This window comes from Solanum stenotomum, chromosome 7, assembly GCF_019186545.1.
Source record: "Solanum stenotomum isolate F172 chromosome 7, ASM1918654v1, whole genome shotgun sequence".
Lineage (NCBI taxonomy): Eukaryota > Viridiplantae > Streptophyta > Magnoliopsida > Solanales > Solanaceae > Solanum > Solanum stenotomum.
Genome location: NC_064288.1, coordinates 57,125,843 through 57,146,467, shown reverse-complemented (window position 1 = coordinate 57,146,467; position 20,625 = coordinate 57,125,843). Strand labels below are relative to the sequence as shown.

The 20,625-nt window shown below is 35.4% G+C and overlaps 3 protein-coding genes across 5 annotated transcripts; all 3 read right to left on the bottom strand.

Moving 5' to 3' along the window:
* Positions 1-76: 76 nt before the first annotated feature.
* On the bottom strand, positions 77-3,195 carry LOC125871710 (50S ribosomal protein L28, chloroplastic). Its single transcript, XM_049552357.1, has 2 exons — positions 2,901-3,195; positions 77-454 (listed from the first exon to the last, which is right to left on the bottom strand). The coding sequence occupies exons 1-2, from the start codon at positions 3,115-3,117 to the stop codon at positions 222-224; spliced, it is 450 nt and encodes a 149-aa protein (XP_049408314.1). The 5' UTR covers positions 3,118-3,195; the 3' UTR covers positions 77-221.
* A 945-nt stretch (positions 3,196-4,140) lies between these two features.
* On the bottom strand, positions 4,141-15,516 carry LOC125870251 (uncharacterized). Of its 3 annotated transcripts, none has more exons than XM_049550635.1 (10): positions 15,379-15,516; positions 11,822-13,780; positions 11,612-11,749; positions 9,990-10,061; positions 8,855-8,896; positions 8,663-8,752; positions 7,246-7,353; positions 7,047-7,139; positions 5,492-5,571; positions 4,141-5,395 (listed from the first exon to the last, which is right to left on the bottom strand). In XM_049550635.1, the coding sequence occupies exons 2-10, from the start codon at positions 13,628-13,630 to the stop codon at positions 4,501-4,503; spliced, it is 3,327 nt and encodes a 1,108-aa protein (XP_049406592.1). In that variant the 5' UTR covers positions 13,631-13,780; positions 15,379-15,516; the 3' UTR covers positions 4,141-4,500. The 3 variants fall into 3 exon arrangements, with proteins under 3 accessions (XP_049406592.1, XP_049406593.1, XP_049406594.1); XM_049550636.1 differs by having other exon boundaries at positions 11,822-13,707; positions 15,379-15,507; XM_049550637.1 differs by having other exon boundaries at positions 11,822-13,711; positions 15,379-15,504.
* Positions 15,517-16,662: 1,146 nt separating this feature from the next.
* On the bottom strand, positions 16,663-20,026 carry LOC125871719 (cyanate hydratase). Its single transcript, XM_049552369.1, has 4 exons — positions 19,603-20,026; positions 19,231-19,302; positions 18,036-18,144; positions 16,663-16,965 (listed from the first exon to the last, which is right to left on the bottom strand). The coding sequence occupies exons 1-4, from the start codon at positions 19,866-19,868 to the stop codon at positions 16,924-16,926; spliced, it is 489 nt and encodes a 162-aa protein (XP_049408326.1). The 5' UTR covers positions 19,869-20,026; the 3' UTR covers positions 16,663-16,923.
* Between the last annotated feature and the right edge of the window lie 599 nt (positions 20,027-20,625).

The following is a 20,625-nucleotide window of genomic DNA, read 5'->3' as shown; positions in this document are numbered from 1 at the left end:
TATTAGTGAACAGCCTGCATTTCCAGACTAAATTGTTCTTTTTTAAGATACGAGAGAATATTGTTGATATTCATCGAAAGTAGGTGATCAAGATATGCTTGGAGAGTAATATCATGAAAGCATATAACTACAAATTAACAAGCAATGCCAAAAAATAAAGTTATGGTTTTTGAGGGCATCAAAATTAGTGTCCAAACAAATATGCTCTCAGGTTCCAGGTTCTACTTCTTGCTGAGATCAATTCCAGCTTTCTTGGCTACAGCATCAAGTCCATTTTTCTCAATGGTCTTTATGGCCTTTGTTGAAAGCCTCAGTTTCACGAATCGCTTGCCTTCCTCCCACCAAATTCTCTTGTATTGAAGGTTTACGAATTGCAACTTTTTCGTTTTGTGGTTTGAATGAGAGACCTTGTTTGCCCTGTTGGACTTCTTGCCAGTGAAGGGGCATATTCTACCTGAAAAAACAGAATGTACTCTTTTAATATTCTATATCGTACTTATCACAAAGAGGCGCCAAGATATTTGAGCACAACCGACAAAAATGCAGGAAAGCAGGGGGGAAAGGAAAGATCATGATGATGCAAGGAAAGGATGATTCAATGGGAATATTTGATTACTCTTGTCCCTAAAAATTTTAACTTTACCTATTAGCTCAAAGGCTTTAAGTAGTTTTGGACTAAAAAAACAAAGGAATTAAGGCAGTTTGACAAATGCAGCAACTTAGAAAGGGAGTCAAAGCAAGCAAGAGTGTCAGTGATATAGTGCTCCTAATGGCTCTCATAATGAGCTTTCTGATTAGTAAACTAAAGCTTCATCAATAATCTAAAAGCCAAATACTGCCATTACTGGACTTCACAAAAGAAGTCAACCCTTCACAATTTGTTGTCATACAATGAGCACGAATTAACCAAGCTGTTATCATCACATTCAAAATATAACGTACACCAGAGGGGCAAACACACCGAAGATTCAATTTCTGTAGATTTTTCCTTCCAAATCTGCAGCTAACACACACTCTCAGGCTCTCATAATTGGTTTCGCCTTCCATTTCACTAGTTTGGTCACTAAGGATAAGGACACAAGTGGGTAAATAAATATTAAAAAATTACACAGTGCAGAAGGTGGATTTGAGAGGTAAATGAATTTACCATATTCTTGATAGCGAGAAATCTACTTTCATCAGCTTTGGATCTCATTAAGCTTTTATTTCACTATTAGGCTGCAAGTTTCATGGAGAGAAGAATAGGCAGATGGCAAGCTGCAGACAACGAAAACTTGACAAAAGGAAATCCTGTTCATTATCAGGAGAGGTGAAAGCAAGAAAATGAAGCTCCGTCTTTAGGCTGCACTCAGTTAATGAGACCTAAAAGGCCTCAACAAGAAGTAAAATATCTTCTCATGCATATAGTATTTCTTTTGTAGCTTTGTCTATAAATTGCAGCACAGGAATGCAAACTTTGTTAACCAAAAAACTGTTGATACCATCTATATAAGAAATTTATCCTAAAATACTTTATAATCCTTTACTTGGACAATCTGTTATGTCTTAAATATCGGCAATCCCTAAGTCAGAGAACAAAGAGCCAAGGAGGAAAAAGCCAGGGATCATTTAGTATATGAAGACAACTATGGACAAACTTCCAAACTACATATCATATTCTATCAATCTTGTTCTTATTAATGCAGTTCACACTGCAACTCCCTTAAATCAGTTTGATGTAGTCCATCAAGCTCTTCCCAGTTCTTTAATTTTGCACATGATGAGGTTGTCCTATCCCTACTTCTTGAGACTGGACTTTTAAACCCCTGGAATGATGACACCCCTTTAATCTCTTGAAGTAAGAAAACATAAGAGGCTGTTTAGATAGTAGACTATAAAATGGTTTTTAATCATTGATTTTGATGTGTAACTTAATGATATGTGAATTATAGTCAAGTGCTCAGTTTACCATACGACAGATTTCAAGAAAACAATACATTTAGTTTGCAAATTGCAACTTAATTAAATTTTTCCAACTTTAGCTATGTCTTCGGATCCTCCACATTGTAAGGGATAATTTACATCCCATATCAGCAATACTAACTTTCACTTGTTACTGAACAATCTAACGTGATGTGTTGTTAACACAAAACAGACATCTGAATTCTAGACACCAGACTACTAAATGGGGACTCTGGTATGGAAGTAGCAATTATCTGAGTACCAAACAACCTCATGATGATTTAGGTCCTGTGACCCTTCGAGTAAGGCCACTTCACACACACACAAAAAAGGCTCCCTGCACCAAAATGATGATTCATTGTATTAACATTTTAAAGTTATCATCTTTTCTTGTTTCCCCATCAATGTTCAAGAAGAACTTACTATCCCTAGTTCAAGGGTAGAGGGACTGAAGGTGAATACCATACAGTATACCTTTACATTTGATCCAATTAATCGAAATTCAAAAGCTGAAATTTCACCTCTACCATCAATAGGTCTAAAAGATTAATATTTCCGCCCCTCAAACTCGTAACCTTCAGGTCAGCAAAGGAGCAACCTTGTAATTGCACCAAGACTTTTTTTTATTTTAAATAATGGTAATGTCAGGGTCAGTTTGCACATACTTCAACAACCATTACCTTAAGTAACAAGTACTTGAGAAAACTTCAAATACTCAGATACAATTTCTTTTTGACAATTGTGGTGTATGGCCCGTATGTGCGCACCTCGACTAATTCTAAGGTTACCTAGCCTCCCACAAGCACAATTTCTTGCACATAATTCACATCATAAACGAAACCCAACAATTCACTCCAACAAACAAAACAACAAACAGTTCATGTGCACATCATTAGACCAAAAAAAAAAAACCAACAACTAAAAACACAAAGAACACAACAAAATGGTAGAGAAATTACGAGCAACAGGTTGAAGGGCTGTCTTGAAAGGAACAGAAAGTGAAGCAGGAGAGCTCAAATTGGTGCTTGAAATCTTGATACCACTCAATTGAGAAGTGAGAAAACTCAACTCTGAGCTCAATTTCAACTTGGGTAAAGCCCTTTTGGTTACTGCAAATGTCCTGTTACCACTGACTACTGGTCCTCTGAGGCTTATACCTGCCGTGATTGTCGCCATTTTTGCTCCAATTCCTCAAAGCAAGAATCTTTTTTTTTTCTCAAGAATGTTGTTTTTTGATGAAGTGAAGAGTGGATAACGAAATGGATGTGGGTAATGGTTTTATTTCTTGGCCTTTTGTTTTTTAGCCTTATGGGTGCAAAGGGATTATTTTGGCAATGCTACTTTCTTTTTTCTGTTTGGTATTCATATTCGTTGGACTAAATTTGAATTTGTGCATTGCAAGATTCATTTATGGAAATAGCATGTGTTGCAAAAATAGAAATGCTTAGACGGATGTGTTCTCATATATGATTAGATAAGATTAGAACGTTTGTCAAAAGGTGCAAGTAACACGCATGTGAGGTCGTTTGAGATGATGATTTGTACTGATTTGTATGTGTGAGACTATGGTAAGTGAGTGTGTTAGATGGAGACTAGGTAAACGTAACTCCACCCGAAAGAAGTTATCTTGAAAAAACTATAAAGATGTTAGCACAATGTAAAGAAAAAAATCATTTGTATAGGCGATAATTATTGGTTGAGGATAGATTTGAAATTTATTAAAGAAATACTATTATCATTATTATATATTTAACTTTTTCTTTTACCTTAGTATAATGATATAAATTGAGTTAAATAAAGGAATAAGAATTCAAATAGCAGACTCCAACTTAATTGGAACTAAGATTATATCTTAGTTATGCTTTTATCTTATTTCCCAATACTTACTCACGTGGAGTCTTATATCACAAACCAAACGAAGAGAGTATTAAGACTATACCAAAATCAAATCATTACAATATTGAACGTCTTTACCCTCTTCAAATCCTACTTATCATAAACCAAACGAAGAGAGTATTAACACTATACCAAAATCAAATCATTATAATATTGAACGTCTCTACTATGTTCAAACCCCACTTATGGAATCACACTAAGTATGCTATTGTTGTAGTATATTAGGATTAAATGTCCTTATCTCTCGAACCAAACAACCCCTAAAAACTATCATCTCATCAACTGGCCAACATCAACTAGAACTACAGGCACAAGATATTTAGGAAAAATAACATGGCAAATAAGTAGAAGATTTCAAGAAGCCATAAGATTGTGCTCCTATATATTGTAACTTGTAAGTAGTAGGTAAACTGTTGCAACCTAAAAACAAAGTTGTTAATTTTTAGATAACATATTACAAATGGCTCATTCCTTCATCCCATTCTACTGGGAGAAAACATGTATTCCGCTTCAAATCGGGTACGACTCTCGCACTAGCAAAAGGTTAACCAAGGCATCTCAATATGGTAGAAACAAACATTCAGTTAAGCATCGTGAAATCCTATGTTAATGTCGTTCAAGTTTGGGGAGATCTGCGTAAGGTATTGAATGGGCCAAAAGAAATTAGTTTTGTTTAGCAAACTTTGTCTGATAGAGATCAAGGGGAACATACTCCACAGTCACTATCCGGTCATCAAACAGTCGTCCATGTAAACAATGAGCAGCCATGCTTGCAGCTTCTGCTCTTCTAAACTCCACAAGTACACAGCCAGGATCGAACACCTCAGTAATAGAAATTTCTTCCTTTTTCTCAAGTTCCTCTGGAGCATCCAACTTTTCTTTCGATGAGAATTCTGGTTCAGAAGCTCCATCTGCATTTCCATTGTCTTCCTCTGACTTAATTGCTTCCTTAACTGGTGATTCATTGTTTATCTCAAGATGCTCCAGTGGACTGGGGTTAGCATTTTCATCTTTCCTTTCTGAAACCATACCAGTATGGGTAACCTCGAAATTTTCTTGGAAGTTTGTCTCTTGAGCAGAGACACTACTGTCATCTGGTAGAGGGTCAGAGCTGTCGTCTTTTATTAGCTCCTCAGAAGGTCTATCATCGGAATGACTGCCACCAGCCAAAGCATCGTCATCTCCAGCCTTTAGAGAATCACCTTGTGAAGTTTCTGATATATGTGTTTTACTATCAGCTTCCTCATCACTATTGGTTTCCATGGGTTCATCACTGTTGGGGAAGTGTGGCCTACCAACTTCCAACTCATGATCATCACTGTTGGGGATGTGTGACCCACCAACTTCCAACTCATGATGATCACTGTTGGGGAAGTGTGGCCCACCAACTTCCAACTCGTAATCATCACTCCTAGTGATCGAATCATTTCTGTCACACCCTTCCCCAAACTCCATATTGCTATCATTCAACGTAGAACTAGTATCCATAGCAGCAGGATCAGATGTGAGAGAACATTGACTTTGCTTTACAACATTAATTGATTTAACAGAGCCAAACCTACAGGATCGAAAGAACACTTTCCAGATCAGTGAATAATTGACTAGGAGAAAAAAAAAACAATGACATTAAGAAAAATGACTTTTCATAAATAACCTGGCACACTCCAATCTGATGTCTTCCAGTAATTCTTCAAGTTCTGCTTCAGACAAAAAATTGAGTACATTTGCATCCACCTGGACAGGGCACGATGATTGGAGGAAAGACTTTAGTAACCCCTTGGTAAGTTTTTTACAACATCTAAGAAATATAATCCCAATTACAGAGTTTTTAACAAAAAACATCCCCAAAATATACCTCAAAGGTCAACTACATCCTTAATATATCACTGTTAACAAGTAACATCCTTAAAGTATCAAAAAGTTAACAAGTTTAGTTCAAAGGTAGTTTTCATGTCTAAAACTAACAGTGAAGCCAAGCATACACATTACTAGTGACGAAAAAAGAAACAAAATTGAGAATGAAAAAGTGGTCGTGATCCCATAGTCTTCTTCTTCTGCAAATTAGGCATCCCACGAAGCATTATTTTTCTCTATACCCAGTGAAATTCTTCAAAAGTTTGCTCGTACTGGGTATTTTTCAGTGTTGGCTTGCTGCAAGTGTACTCCCTAAGTATTATATTGAATTTCTTGGTGGGTTTGGCATTAACCTAGCCCAAGTTTCTTGATTTCACAGGTTATGAACCAAACCAGTTACGGGGAAAAAGAAGACCAAACCAGGTAAAGATGCCTTTGTTTTACTATTTCAAAAGTTGTCCAATTCCTCATTAACAAAAAGAAAATTTCTAGTATCTTGAGGCAGAAACTTTAAAAGAGTACAGAATAATAGGAAATGAACTATTGAACTCTACAGACAACATGCAGTGCCTCTCTTTCCATTCGAGTGCCTGGTTATTCTTCAAAAATACATTCCCTTTGTTAAATAACTAAGTCCAGAGAATATACAAAGCAGGTTTTTGCCTAATTCTAAATTCCGAGCAAACACTTTCTATATTTTTCTTTGTTTTTCACCCAAAACAGAACCTCTTATACAAAGCTTAAGATTGATTTGGAAGGATAATAAAAAGATTAGAAAAGTTGAGCATGGAGTTGAAGAAAAAGCAATGGATTTGCATAAAGGCAACTGACCGACGTATACAAACTGAAAAAATAAGCAATTAAAAAAGCTAGTGGGTTGACGAATCCAAAGCAACTCGGGGAAGAAACACCAATGTGTTTCATGAATCCAAGCTTTCTTGACTTTCTTGACTTTTTTTTGGGTCACATGTAATGCGTTTGCTTGGCTTTTCACCATTAGTTTAGACAAAAAACTAACTTTGGACTAAACTTGTTTACTTTATGATGCATTAAGGATGTTGCCTGTTAACCAATGTCATATTAAGGATGTAATTGACCTTTGGGGCATAATCCAAGGATATTTTTCATTAAAAACCCTATGAAAACAGTAACGCCTTAGACCCAAGCAAGTTGGGTTCAACTATCTGAATATTAAAAGTTTAAGCTCCTCGAGTACAATATTATAAAGTTGAATTTCTCTAGCACTAGAAATTCTCTACAATTTCTACTAGCATCTACATTTTTTACTGGCATAACAAGCAGAATATTTATTTAATGAAAATGAACTTGACGTCACAAAAATAATAAATACATACCACATTTTTCAGCTTTAGAACTTCCGTGTGCTTCTCCAAAAGTGGCTTTGCATGCTGCGGAATCCGGTATAAAGGTGTATTTTCATCTTTGTCCTGAGTATTATGTGTATCTTTTGGTCAAACTCGTATTTCCAAGAAAAAGATTAAAAAATGTACCTAAAGCCAAAGTAATCTGGATAAGAGGACTTGAGATAAGTACCAGTAAAGCAGTATCTGGGACAGCCTGAACAACAGTTAACACTTTTCCACCCAACTTCATACCATTAAGACCAGTGCAAGCTTTAAGAGTAACTGAATGGTCAACATACTGAAATGGTTGAAATAATTACTTTAAGATCAAAAAAAGACGCAAGAGGAACTTGAACTTGAAGAAGACTTGAGAGTTCACAGCACTTGATTCATGGAGAAATACAAGGGACGGAGAGGCTCATTATGTAACAAACAAAGGTATCTAGCCAATAAGTTTACTGTTGAAGCGATAGTGATGCATAATCCAAAGCATGGTAATAAAATATTATAAAAGGAATACTCTACCTGCAAAGAAAATTAAGTCAAGCATATATGAAACTTGTGTGTGCCAAGCTACTTTTGGCACTAAAAGAGTTCCACTGGAGAATTGACACAATCACCAGTACAAACAGGGTTATTCATTCTCAACTATTAAAAGGGATGAAGAGGGCTTGCGAAATGCTCTGCAGATCATTGAGAAGGAAAGGAATTAAAGAGTCTGATGGCTAGAAAATCTAATATGAATAGTTAAGAGCTCCTCCAATCCTTCTGATTTATTTCCGTCTGAAAGATGATATCTTTTTGGTATTGGCTCACATTGATAGAATTGATGTGGAAGCTCACATATGGATCTGAAGCGGTATTGGTTATTCTAGAGCAATTGTTTGACAAATGTGTAGAAGTTTTGGCATGTCTTTCTAAAAAGAAAAAGTTTACTTGTCCTACCTTAGAGAAGAAAAGTAGCAGAATGAGAAGAGAAAAGTTTACAACACAAAAAGAGTTCAAAGAGGATAGCATGCCTCGGCCTGAAAAAATTGATAACAATGCCCTTTTAAGGTATATTTTATTATTAAAATAAAGATAAAGTTTTGTCAATACATAGTAGCAAGATGGTGCATGATACATCCCCTTTCTATGCCAAGCACAAAACCACGTTGTCTGTCAAGCCAACAGGTACGAAGTCATAAACAATCTTTCCTTGGACAATTTCTACAATGCATTTGCATACATGTCTATGATTCAACTTTATTCTCTCCCATGCTCTTTACATGCTTAAAGTGTTAAATCAATTTGTTTGGCGCGACGGACCAACTCTTTTTTAAACATGTAAAAAGAACTACTTTTTCTTCATTCACCCTTCAACCCAGAGAAGATTGTTGAAGAGGAAAATGATCTAACTTCTAGTAAAATGACAATTTGCTCATTTTTTCTACACTTGGTACTTCCAGTAATTCACTAAAATGAAAAATAATCTTAGCCAGCAAAATACGATATGTATAAGACTGTTGCATAAAAGCTACCTTTGAACAAGAAGGAAAGTGCATTTCTGTAAAGAAAAGGATGTTTCATTTAATATGAGAGAGGTATATACAATAATCCAAGAGTACCTCAAGAAATGCACAAGGTTCATTGAGATCTGAATTCATCCTGAAATGGTAAGCTTTCAAAGGTCCAAAGGCTTTAGCAATCTCCATAAGCTGAAATAGCATCAGGTAAGATCAAAATCACTAGAGAGTACGATATTCCATTGTTCCTTCTTTTTAATTAAGGAAAGGTTTCAAGACATTTTTCAGTCTTACCATCTCTGATGAAATAGTTCTTGAAATTCCACCAACAAAAATCTGCAACACAAATAAAACAAAATTGTTATGTAAGGGGAAAGGGAACCAAAGGACTGGAACAGACTTGAAATATATGGGAAGCATTATGTAGAAGCATTCGATGACAAATAGACAACAAGTGAAATACTGTATGACCAAATTCCAAAGAATTCCTTGTGGAAGCCAAATTAAAAAAAATATTCTGAAGGTCACAAATGTGACTCGTCAAGGAGTTAAGGCAACACCAACAAAGAAGAAAAGCAATCCAAATGTGACGTCCTCACAATCCCACAGGTTCAAATGAGGAATTTTGTATCTCAACTTAACAGTGAGGGAACATTCATACATCAACATCTAAAGAAAATCGAAAACATACATCATAATCTGTAACCTCACTGTCCAACATATAATTGACCTACATGAATTCATGCATTGCAGTAGCATAGAGCAGCTATTGATGAGTTTACTCAACAGATGGATCATTGATTTCTGTATATACGAGTCTCATATGACAACATACATAAAAGTGCAGCACACAGAAGAAATTATTGGTCTCAATTCTCAAATATGTTGTCCTATTTCAATCAGATCAAGTGTTGATATTAGTTATTACGCCAAGCTGCTGCCATATTTACATCTTTTTCATATTACAGTTTAAAATCATTTGAGAGACTGTGTTTCTTGTTTATGCTACAAAAAAAAATGCAAGCAAAAGAAAACACAATTAAGGCTATTAGCTCCCTTCAAAAGTACTTCCATTCCTTTCTCAGACTAAAAGCTAAAATACATGTAACATTTTAAAATACCTAAGAAGTTCTTTTACAACTATAATAAACAGAGCTCAAACTCTTGAACGTAAACTCTAAATATTAAGTAAAGCAACCAACTTTTAAGAAGTCCTGTTAAATCTGATTAGACCAAACTAACTGAAACTGACAAGACAAGTACTACTAGCAAGAATAAATAGGAGATTTGTACTTTATCACAAGAAGTAAAGATTGATGGATATTGCAAGTACAAGGACAACACATGGCACAAGTGACTGTTGCGTCCAGTTCTGACAGGCAGGACTAAAGGTCAATCCCAAATCATTTGTGTTGTTTCAGATGCATACCTTATAAGAAGAATCCTCTACAGTGTCATCTATCCTATCAGCTGCAGCCACTGACTTCTGAGGAACACCAGTCTGCATGAAAATAGCAACTGTCTGAAAACCTGCTACATGAATAATGACCACAGTATACCTCAGAAACTGAATACAAGAGCAGAATAAATCACAGTTTCAACATAAAGAGGTAGCACCACCTTCCTACGACTTAAAAACACATTTTAATGCATTGTCAAATTGTAGAAAATACAGAGCAACAAATGTTCTACATTAACGGAACTCCCCTACCATAATATCCATATTTTACTATTTTACTTCATTTGATATAACTCAACTATATTCTCCCTCCATATTATATGCAGTGAAATCCACCATCCTCATTAGCAAAGCACCATCGTCATCCTCCAACATCCAATTAAACAGATGATCAAGTGAGTTAGCATCCTCTGTACTGAGATATGAGCTGAAGGGTATTGAGGGTGCTATAAGAAAAGATCAGAAGGACTTCATATCAATACATCCTAAACATAGGATATACCAAAATCTTGGTGCCTATATTGTTGCTAACAACAACTAAGGGACTCTACGAAATTTGTATCAGGTCAGAGGTTATCTTCCACACTGAACAATCCTTCAAGCATTGCGGACAAGTCCAACCTCTCCATGCATCCTACTCTTTGACTAGATAGAGATCTTGACTTTTATTTCTGATAAAGATGGACACCTTGATTTTTACCTGCAAGAACACATTTTACTGGGGAATTTTGTTTGTTGCCTGTCTATTTAATCTTTAATCATAGGTCAAGAATGGATTTAGAGTAATATGTATTAATGGGGAAAGAGCAGCTAAGACAGTCATACTTAGCATCCCTTGCACAACAAAAGACAAAATTCATACAATAATCAAACTCCAAAAGTCATATAATAAAGAAAGGAAGGAAAGGGAGAAGAAAATCAGATTCATTTTAACTAAGAACACAATTTTTTTAACTCCTTATTTGTACCCACTTAGACCTGCTCATTAAGATGATAAAATAAGTACACGACTCATTTCACATGAAGGGGTGCTTGGGTTTAAAATGTGGTGTACCATTTTTCACATCCTCTTATGAAGATTACAATCGAAAGAAAAGACATTGTTTCCTCCCTTTATCTAAGGGTTTTCAGGAAATTTAGTAACCTTGAGCAAACTTTCTTCAGCAAAGTCTATATCAGTGGACTCCGGAATTTACTGATTGTTACATATAATGATCAATAAGAATTGGCAACCAAACTTCAATTCAAACCCCTTTTAACACAACACTGACAACCAAATTTTAACTCAAACCACTTTGACCCAATTCAATTTTAGCCCTAGTGGTATCCAGTAGTTTTCTTTTTCAAATCACTTTGAACCTGCACAGATTTTAACCCAACTACACAAACGATAATGAATTGTCACTTTTTAACCAACACTAAAATTTAGATAAACTACATATTGCATAACTATAACATGTTACATAAGTTAATATGCAAAATACCATCAACTTCCCACACGTTCCATACAATAGCAGCAAGAGAAAAGCAAAAAAAGGTCAGTCTGAAAGACGAGCACAATCTACAAAGAGTCTCATAGTTATAATTCTTACAGCCACTTCCACGAAGTCTTTTGGGCGTCTGATTTTAAGAATAGAACCAGAGAAAGATCTTCCATCAAAAGATAGTGCAGCAGAAGCATCCTCGGGGGTTAAAAATTCTAAAAGAGCTTGACACTTCTCCTTGTGTATCTGCAGTGTAGAAACAGTAAGCAACGGAAACCTCCATCCTGCTTAGAACAAGAATAGAAGAAGAAAGCATACCATACAGCTGATACATGGTTGGGTTCCTTGAATGCGATTAACTCCTGAAGACATCAAGAAATTATTAATCCAGTCCAGAATTTCTTTCTCAGAGGCGGAGTTTGGCAAGTTCTCTACATAAAGCCTTCTCATAGGTCGTGTGGCTTGTGTCAGCTGGACGGAATCAATTGCATGTATAGATGACGATAAGTAATTATATGAAACACTGGCGGCCTTTGTTGTGTATGCACTAGCAGGAATCATGCTAGAGATCTGGTGTGTATTTGGTATTACATACTGCATTGAAGACATAACACTAGAAGGAACAGAACCAGTAACACTGGTACCAGCTGATGCAGGTGGTAGATCCCACCAAGCAGCTTTTCGTTCTGGAGAGCGGTTAGTTGGGGGAGGAGTTTTAGCAGCAGCCTCTGATTTCCTCTTTCTTGGTGAATAGCCACCAAGACCACTTGTAGATCCTTCATGGCGGTTGGATTGGTTATCTGAACCATTGCTGAATATCTTTTTATCCAGATCATAATGTGATCTTCCAGATTTATCTTTGGAAGAATGAGAGGAAAACTCACCACGCTCTCTGAGATCATGATCTGAATGCTTATGTCCTCTCGGTGAACCAGAACGAGACCTTCTACCCCGATCTCTATCATTCTCTCGACTTCTTGACCTTCTTCTCTTTGGTCTTTCTTCCTCTAGATGAGCCCGAGAAGCTTCCACTCTTCCAGTAATTTCAGAAACTTTCACTGAACTGTGTTTTCTATCGGCATTCTTGTCTCTATTTCTCTCCTCCTCATCACTTTTCCTTCTAACTGATTCAGACTTTTCTTTAGTTCTGTCAGCATAACTATCTCTCCTCCCGTGATTTCTTAAATGCCTTTTCTCAGCCTCATTCAGAAGAGCACCATTTCTCTCCTCATCATCACCTCGGTGCTTCCTTCTACCTGATTCAGACTTTTCTTTAGTTCTGTCAGCATAACCATCTGTCCGTCCGTGATTTCTTGAATGCCTTCTATCAGCCTCATTCAGAAGAGTATCATTTCTCTCCTCATCATCATTTTGGTGCTTCCTTCTTCTTGATTCAGACTTTTCTTTGGTTCTGTCAGCATAACTATCTATCCGTCCATGATTTCTTGAATGCCTTTTCTCAGCCTCATTCAGAAGAGAATCATTTGACATTTCCATATCTTTCCTCTTCCTGTATGACTGTCTCTCATCCTTACCAGGAATTTTGTCTTTTCTTCCCTCTCTGTGTCTGCCATCAGTCTTATCTGCCGATTTCTCCTTCCGGGTCAAATCTCTTGAATGTCTTTTACCAGTTTCATTTCCAGAATCATCAATAAAATCCTGATCTTTTCTTCTCATGACAAGACAATCTTTATCAGTGTTGCTACCAGCTAGTCTCTTATTGCTTACATCTTTATTCATTGACGTCTTCAATTTGATTTCAGATTCTCTACTTTCTCTGTGTTTATCCCTAGCATATTTATCAGCCCTCATATTATCCTCTGTCGGAGTTGGCACTAACTTCCTAGAATTCTCCGAATTATGCCTGGAAGCACTAGGTAATGACTCGTAGCGATGTCGCTCAGGTTCCAAACAATCAGTGGTTTTCTTAGGCCTGTCTTCTTTATGTGATACACTGTCAGCTCCTACAAAATTGTTCTTAATGTCCCTTTCCTCTGCTTTACTTTTCCTTCTAAGCATAATTTCATCAAAGCTGAGAGGTCTTGTCCTAGCTGATGTGCCATCACTGTTGTCACCCTTTGATGAATTATGTTTACCATTCTTATCTTTTTGTCGACTGGATCCCATAATACTAACCTACCAAGAAGCTAGCAATCTTTCAATCAACTCCTCAGCATATGGGACACAGAAGGATATGCCACCACCTGACTAGATGCAGAAGTCAGAGACTCATGGTCATGCATCCAATCGAAACACATTCAAAGGAAGAAAAAATAGCTGCACACAAGGAAAACATATTCATCATACCTTCTAGGTAATTAACCATGTATCTAGTTGTAAGAAACAGTACAGTCATGGGTGCTCATTTCTTTTAACATAAAGTTGTTAGACAAGAAGGGTTTCTTTCTTGAAGCTTACTAATATTTCTATAGTTTAGTTAGTAAATGAAATACTAAAAATACACAAAAGTGAAAAACAATAAAGAAAATATTAGTAAATAGCAGTGAAAAGGTAAAAAAAGAAGAGTAAGAAAATGTAAGAAAAAGCTGCAGTTTGCTTTTTTCAATCAAAAAGATATGTTGTTTAACAAGATTCAAACTCTCGCTACAGGGCATCAGCATACTCAAACTTCAGCTTCAGAGCCAAAGCACCCATCGGACCTTTTAGTTTATGGATGCTTGCAAATAGGTTATAATCAATTTTCCAATATTTTCTATATACATATGCAAAGAGAAAACAAACCATGAAAGAAATGTTAGGCCACAATAAATGCTTACTTTTTTTTCGACAACCAATAAATGCTTAGTGGTAACCAGTAGACCTAGACTAAACATGTAAATATCCAGGTGTCCTGTTTTTACACCTAGGTTATCCGTCATAGTGTCATTCAACTTTCAACATATCCAACATATGTTTATTTATAAGAATGTGTTCTGGCATATTCTAGTTTCTTTTTATGGTACACTACTTTTAACCACTTGTTATTTGCATCTATTTAAAGCCAAACAACATCCCATGCAGATAACAATCCTCAAAGCAAAAACTCTGGTTTTTTATTTTCCGTACTTGAACCATAATTTTTATGAAAAAGATGGAAGCTTTCAGAAACGAAGAAAATTTTCTCTTCTTTTTTCCTTTTTCAGGAGTTCAGAAGGTTGTGTGCAATGCAGAGAGCCTGAGCTTGCAAGAAATGCACATACTTCAGAAAAATCATTGAAATACCAAGACATCCAGAAGCTAAAAATCTCAAATATAATCACCACTCTTGAACAATGAACTATGTGTTACTTCATTAACAAGACGACCTAGCATAAATGACTAACTAAGTAACCAATCTACTCAAGCAAAGAATTGAGCTACTGCACCATTTTAACATATCCTTAGTCATTCCCTCCTAAACAAAATTCTGCCTACGTGCACATTGCTGATGCCAACACCCAATAAAAGACAGAGGTGATACCTAGCTCAAACCAAGATAATTTATAATGAATCTCAAAATATTCCCACCTTAACATACATTTTAAAAAATCCACAAATTTCACTCACAACTATAGAATTCTTCAATGTAACACAGCCAATTCCAACTTATATAAAAGTCCTCACAAATGAATTTTTTTTAAAAAAAATCAAATGTCAAATGAAATATAAAATTGCAAAATGATAAACTTTTATAAGGAAATTCCAATCGCAAATACTGAAGAAATCAAAAACAAAACTTTAATCTAACTTAACACGAATGAAATTATCGTCTGCTTATTCAAAATGTACAATGAGAAATTTATCGGCATATGAGTAACGAGCAACGTGCAATAACAGAGAGGGCTAATTTTAAGTAGATAAAGCAGCTAAAAGTAATGAGCAAGAAGTTAGCTTACCGGAGATACGAACGGACGGTGTGCTAACTCGCCGGAGAATCGCCGGAAAAGTATGGAAAGAACCGATAAAAGTGGTTCCGGGGATTATCGATTGGATTGAATGTCTGAGTAGAAAGCGTAGGAAGAAGAAAAACCTAGACATGCTAAGATATTATGCATATTTATGTTTCCAATTATACCCCTATAATCACTTTTTTTAAAAAAAATTTAATACAATTTAGCAAATTAAAAGGACATTAATTTTTTATTATATTTTACTCTTATCATTAATCAAAGATTTATATTTCACTAATATGGATAACTCTGTTAAAGTTTTATTAGATTATATTATAATTTAATTAAAATAAATCGCTTATTTGTTTTTGTATTTGTTGAGATTAGAAATTTTCTTGTGATTTTTGTTTTACTTTCATTTTTTTTAACGAGTTTCTTAATAGTATATTGTAGTTTGCATATGCAAAATCTCACAAAAAGTCGATCTGTAGTAACCCTACAAGTTGCCTTAGGTATAGAATCTCCTGAAGCTAACATGAATAAGTAACTTGTAATTTCTAAACCATAATCTTTACTTCTCAATGATAATACCAATTGAGTGGAGTTCGATAGCCGATTGATGACTGTTTTTTGGGGTAACTTATGTCGATCGAGTTGTAAACTATTTAGCTCATACCTATGCACAAGTTGAATCACATATCGAAATGACTAATAGGTCACACCCTTAACGAGCAAATTCTTTTTTCTACAATCTCTTGTTTAGCTTACCTTTTAAAAAATGAATGTAATGTTCTGATTACTGTATTTCTAGAAAATGTGAACATATTGCCTAAAGTTTTGCATTCTTTTACATGGTGTAAAATGTTAATCATGACATATATAGTACAATCTTTCCATTTTATGGCATCTTTTGAAATTCCTAAGGTGCAAAAAGGAAGAGGAATAAAGAGTTTTTTAGACCTAAGTAAATGAGTAAAGAGAAGTAAAATTGATTGTTCATCCATCAAATACATACCTACAACAACATATCCAGGAAAATCTCATAGATGAGGTCTAGGGAAGATAGGATATACGTAGATCTTATCCTTACCTTTGTGGACAGAGAAATTGTTTCTGATATACCCTCAGCTAAAAAAAGTGCAATCAAAGGACAAAAAGTAAAATAATGACAAAAAAATGAAGAATAAGTTACTATCGAGGCAAGACTACTACCTAAAGAGAAGATGAGAAGAGGAGACTAGCGCCCTGCTTCTCCCTAGTAAAAGTACTACAATCTAACACACACACATATATATATACCTGTTGAACATAAATATCTTGGCAACTGAAGAACATACTTATACATTATCAAATCTTGGCAACTCAAACATACATATACAAATACAAATACCATATCTTGGGATTTGACATTTTGAAACTCCACAAACGAGTGAGTATTATTCAACCAGGCCGAAACATAGATGAGTGTAAAAAGAAGACAAGTACATATTCAGACTTTATTGGCGAAAAAAGAGCAACAGTTTGCAACAGAACTGCTTATAGTAACTATGCTTATTCCTTTCGCATCAACCTTGACACCATATGCTCAGTTTTCTGCCAAAAAAAGAGAAGACATTAGCAAATTGGTATCACTCACTGTGCTATAGAACAAAGCTATGGAATTCAAGCAAAAAAGTCTACATGACTATTTTAAGCAGTGACTTGTGCATACAAAATCTGTTTCATATGATCCCAAAGCCATTCATTGTAAATCCCACCGTTAAAGATAACAGAAAACGGTTTATTTCTGGTTCTGTTGGGATATATATCCCAGCAGATGCACAGAAACCACCATCTAGCCCACATACAAACCAAGGACATGTGTCCTAGCTCAAGAACTCGGAAGTTCAGATCTTGTCTTATTTTCCTGATCCGTTCAACTTTAGTTAAAAATCACAATTCACAGACATGGTTATAGACGTATTAATAATTGATTCTATAAGCACACATGCATTAACACATCTTAATTATCACATTTATAAGGCCCACGGTTGCTTAAACAGATTATCCCTTCAGTCTTGCAATATTTTACACCACACACCTTGCTTTTGTATGACAGTTGAGTTCAACCACGAAGATTTTAACTGTTATTTTGCAAGATAAGTTGATAGGAAATTTATTTTGGCTTTGTAACATTTCATTGATGATATCTGATTTATGTAAACATATTACACCACATTTTCGACTTGAATATATGATATCGTGTAAGTACCATCTTGCAGTTTACAATATGAACCGGTTCAAACTGTAGAAAAGCTAAGATAGGATATGAAATGCTAAAACTAGGAGAAAAGAATGTGAAAGGAAGCTTTTTATTTTACTGATTGCTGGAGCAACGAGCTCTCTGATTACTTAACTAAAATACAAATACAGGACACTCAGAGTTGAAATCATGCATCAGTTTGCTTGGCTCACACAGAATATGCACGAGGGTACGGAAGCCTTTAATATCAGACCTTACAAATCAAAAATCAGAAACGTCTACTTTGTTGCACCTAGCGGGTGGGGAGTGCGTGTGGAGAAGGAAGGGCGATTGTGACAAAGACCTAGTGGTCAGTCATCTTTATGGACAATAATTTGGAGAACAAACTTTACAATTATGAAATGTAAAAAAGGAAACTTACCTGCTCAGTGTGTGGCAGATACTTTCCATCAAAAGTCAAGACAACACGATCCTTTCCATCCACACCTTTGATTTTATCAACTGAGCAGAAAAAGTCTATAGCTGACATGCTAAACATTGAGTCAAAAGTTAAAATCTGACATATCATCTCAGTACAAGTATATCATGTGCAGGATGCCAAGTGAAAAACAACTAACAGTAACATAAACTTGCATGAAACACTCACATATAAACTTGCATGGCTCATAATATCCTCTGCTCTTTTTTTTTTATAAAAGAAATATGTGAAGACTCTTCTGCTCTTTTTTTTAGTTTTTATAGATCCGAAGGTGGTGGTGCCAGCCAATTATAATCTGTATAGTGTACACAACATGTGTGCAGCCGCGACAAAATAGTTCATGCTAGTTGTATAAACAATCTAATATGCAGAGAGGTTGTGTGATTCACCAGAACAAGAGAAAGTCACTATATAGAATCACAGGATTATAATAGGATAATGAATGAGACTACACTAAGTCACTAAGTGCATCGGGTTGATGATTAACAAGGACATAGTGGACGAGCCGGAAAAAAACTTTACACTTGACTATCACTGACCTGTGAAATTGTAGTTAGAATTTTCTTTTCCCACTACTTATCCATTAAAAAAATCGGGATGAGATGGGATTAGAGAGCTTGGGTTTGTGAACGAGAAAGCATAGACAGACGAGTGAGTGCTAGAAGGCAGGTAATATGGCTTAATCCTAAGGAATACCAATATCATTCCTAATTCCCTTAGCAAAAAGCACAAAACAAACAACAGATAATGAAGAAGGGATTATAATCCCCCTGTTATCTATAGATCATTTATACAGTGATCAAACAACCCTATAGCATAGCGGCTTGTTGACTCTATACACACTGTGCATGCTCTAGTTCATCTTCAAAAGACTTCTTACGAATCATGCTCGCAACAAACCAGAGATAAACTTATGCAAGTCAGAGTAGTTAACCATCGGAGGCAATTCATTAAGGTTCACAAGATCCGGAACTCCTGAAGTTTAAAGGCAGAGAGCATTTCCAGAGTATGAATCTAAAGTTCTAAACACATGCAGAGATCCACATACAAGAAAAGATTATATCTATCACCACAATATTTTTTGAATCAATAAAATAAGGACAAGTATTTAATATGTATGCTAAATGGAGTGACTTACATGCCATCACCAAATTCTTCGTTAACAATTTCCTTGATACTCTCACCAAAGTGCATGACAGCCTCATTCAATCTGTTGAAAGAACACAATAATCAAATTAAGTATGAAATGCAACAACACAAAGCTTTCCGAAAAGCTTTGCCCAATAGATCTGGCTTACAGCTTCACAACTTAAGCACTACTATATGCTATTACCTAAATAATGTAAGGATAAAAGATGGATATTCTCCGCTCGTAAGTTAGCTTTTGGAGTTGAGTTAGACCTAAGATTCATTTTTCTTTACACATCTTTCTCTAGCCCTACCAACTACCATACACCATAAATATCAAATCTTTACATCAAAAAATCAAGAAATGGGTGAAGTGGGTCACCTGTAAACAGTCGGGTCTTGAATCAAGTTCGGGTCATAAGACCTCAAAGGTGCCTCCATCATTTCATTAAGCTGTTGATCAGATAGAAGGGGAAGTGCAGCCTTCAGCTTTGGTGCAGTTTCAGGTTTAAGCTGAGCTTGACGTCTCAAAAGCTGAGCAACATAGACATTTGTGAGACCAGTTTCTTCAGCTATTTGACTAAATGTCTTGCCAGATTTTTGTTTCACTGACATAAGAGATGCCACCATGTTTGCTTTGTTCTCCATTTCTGCTTTTGCTTACTGCAAAACAGTAGAAGAGTGATTGTGGATATATATAGTAAGAGAAGATGATTGTATTTTTGCTTTTTTAGGGACCCAATTATCCACTTGACAAGTCCAATTTGGTTAGAAATTTTGAATGGAAGAACAAGGGCTTCTAATTTTGAGTTTTGCCTCTTTGACTGCTAATTGGATATTTAGTAGATATTAAAAATTTATAAAAATAATTCGTTCATTTTATTAAATTAGTCTACTTTGATCAAGCCAAATTCAGCTCATTTGACACCTTTTAGTCATGATTTATTAATGTGTAATCGTAAATTCTTACTTTCAAACCATTATTTAATCATAATAAACTGATATATTTTGATGTGAGCATTGAAGAAAATCAGACAAGCCTATCAATAGGTGTGTATAAAGTTTCTATTTCTTGCTTTTTTTTACTACGCATTTTGTTGAATTTATGTTTTTGTATGCATGAAGGGGTGTTTGGTACATGAGATAATAATAATAATCACGAGATAAAATTTGAGATTAGCTTTATTTCATGTTTAGTTTGACATATTAGCTAATCGGGGATTATTTTATCTCAGTATTTGTACTAAAATGGTGGATTATTATCGCATAATAGAAGGTAGGATACAATAATTTCATGGGATATTCTTGCTTATCTGATCGCGTGTACCGAACAACTACTTAGGGATAACTAGGGAATCATTAGTTACTAATTTGAATTTGTTGAAAGGCAGTTGTTGTAAATGTA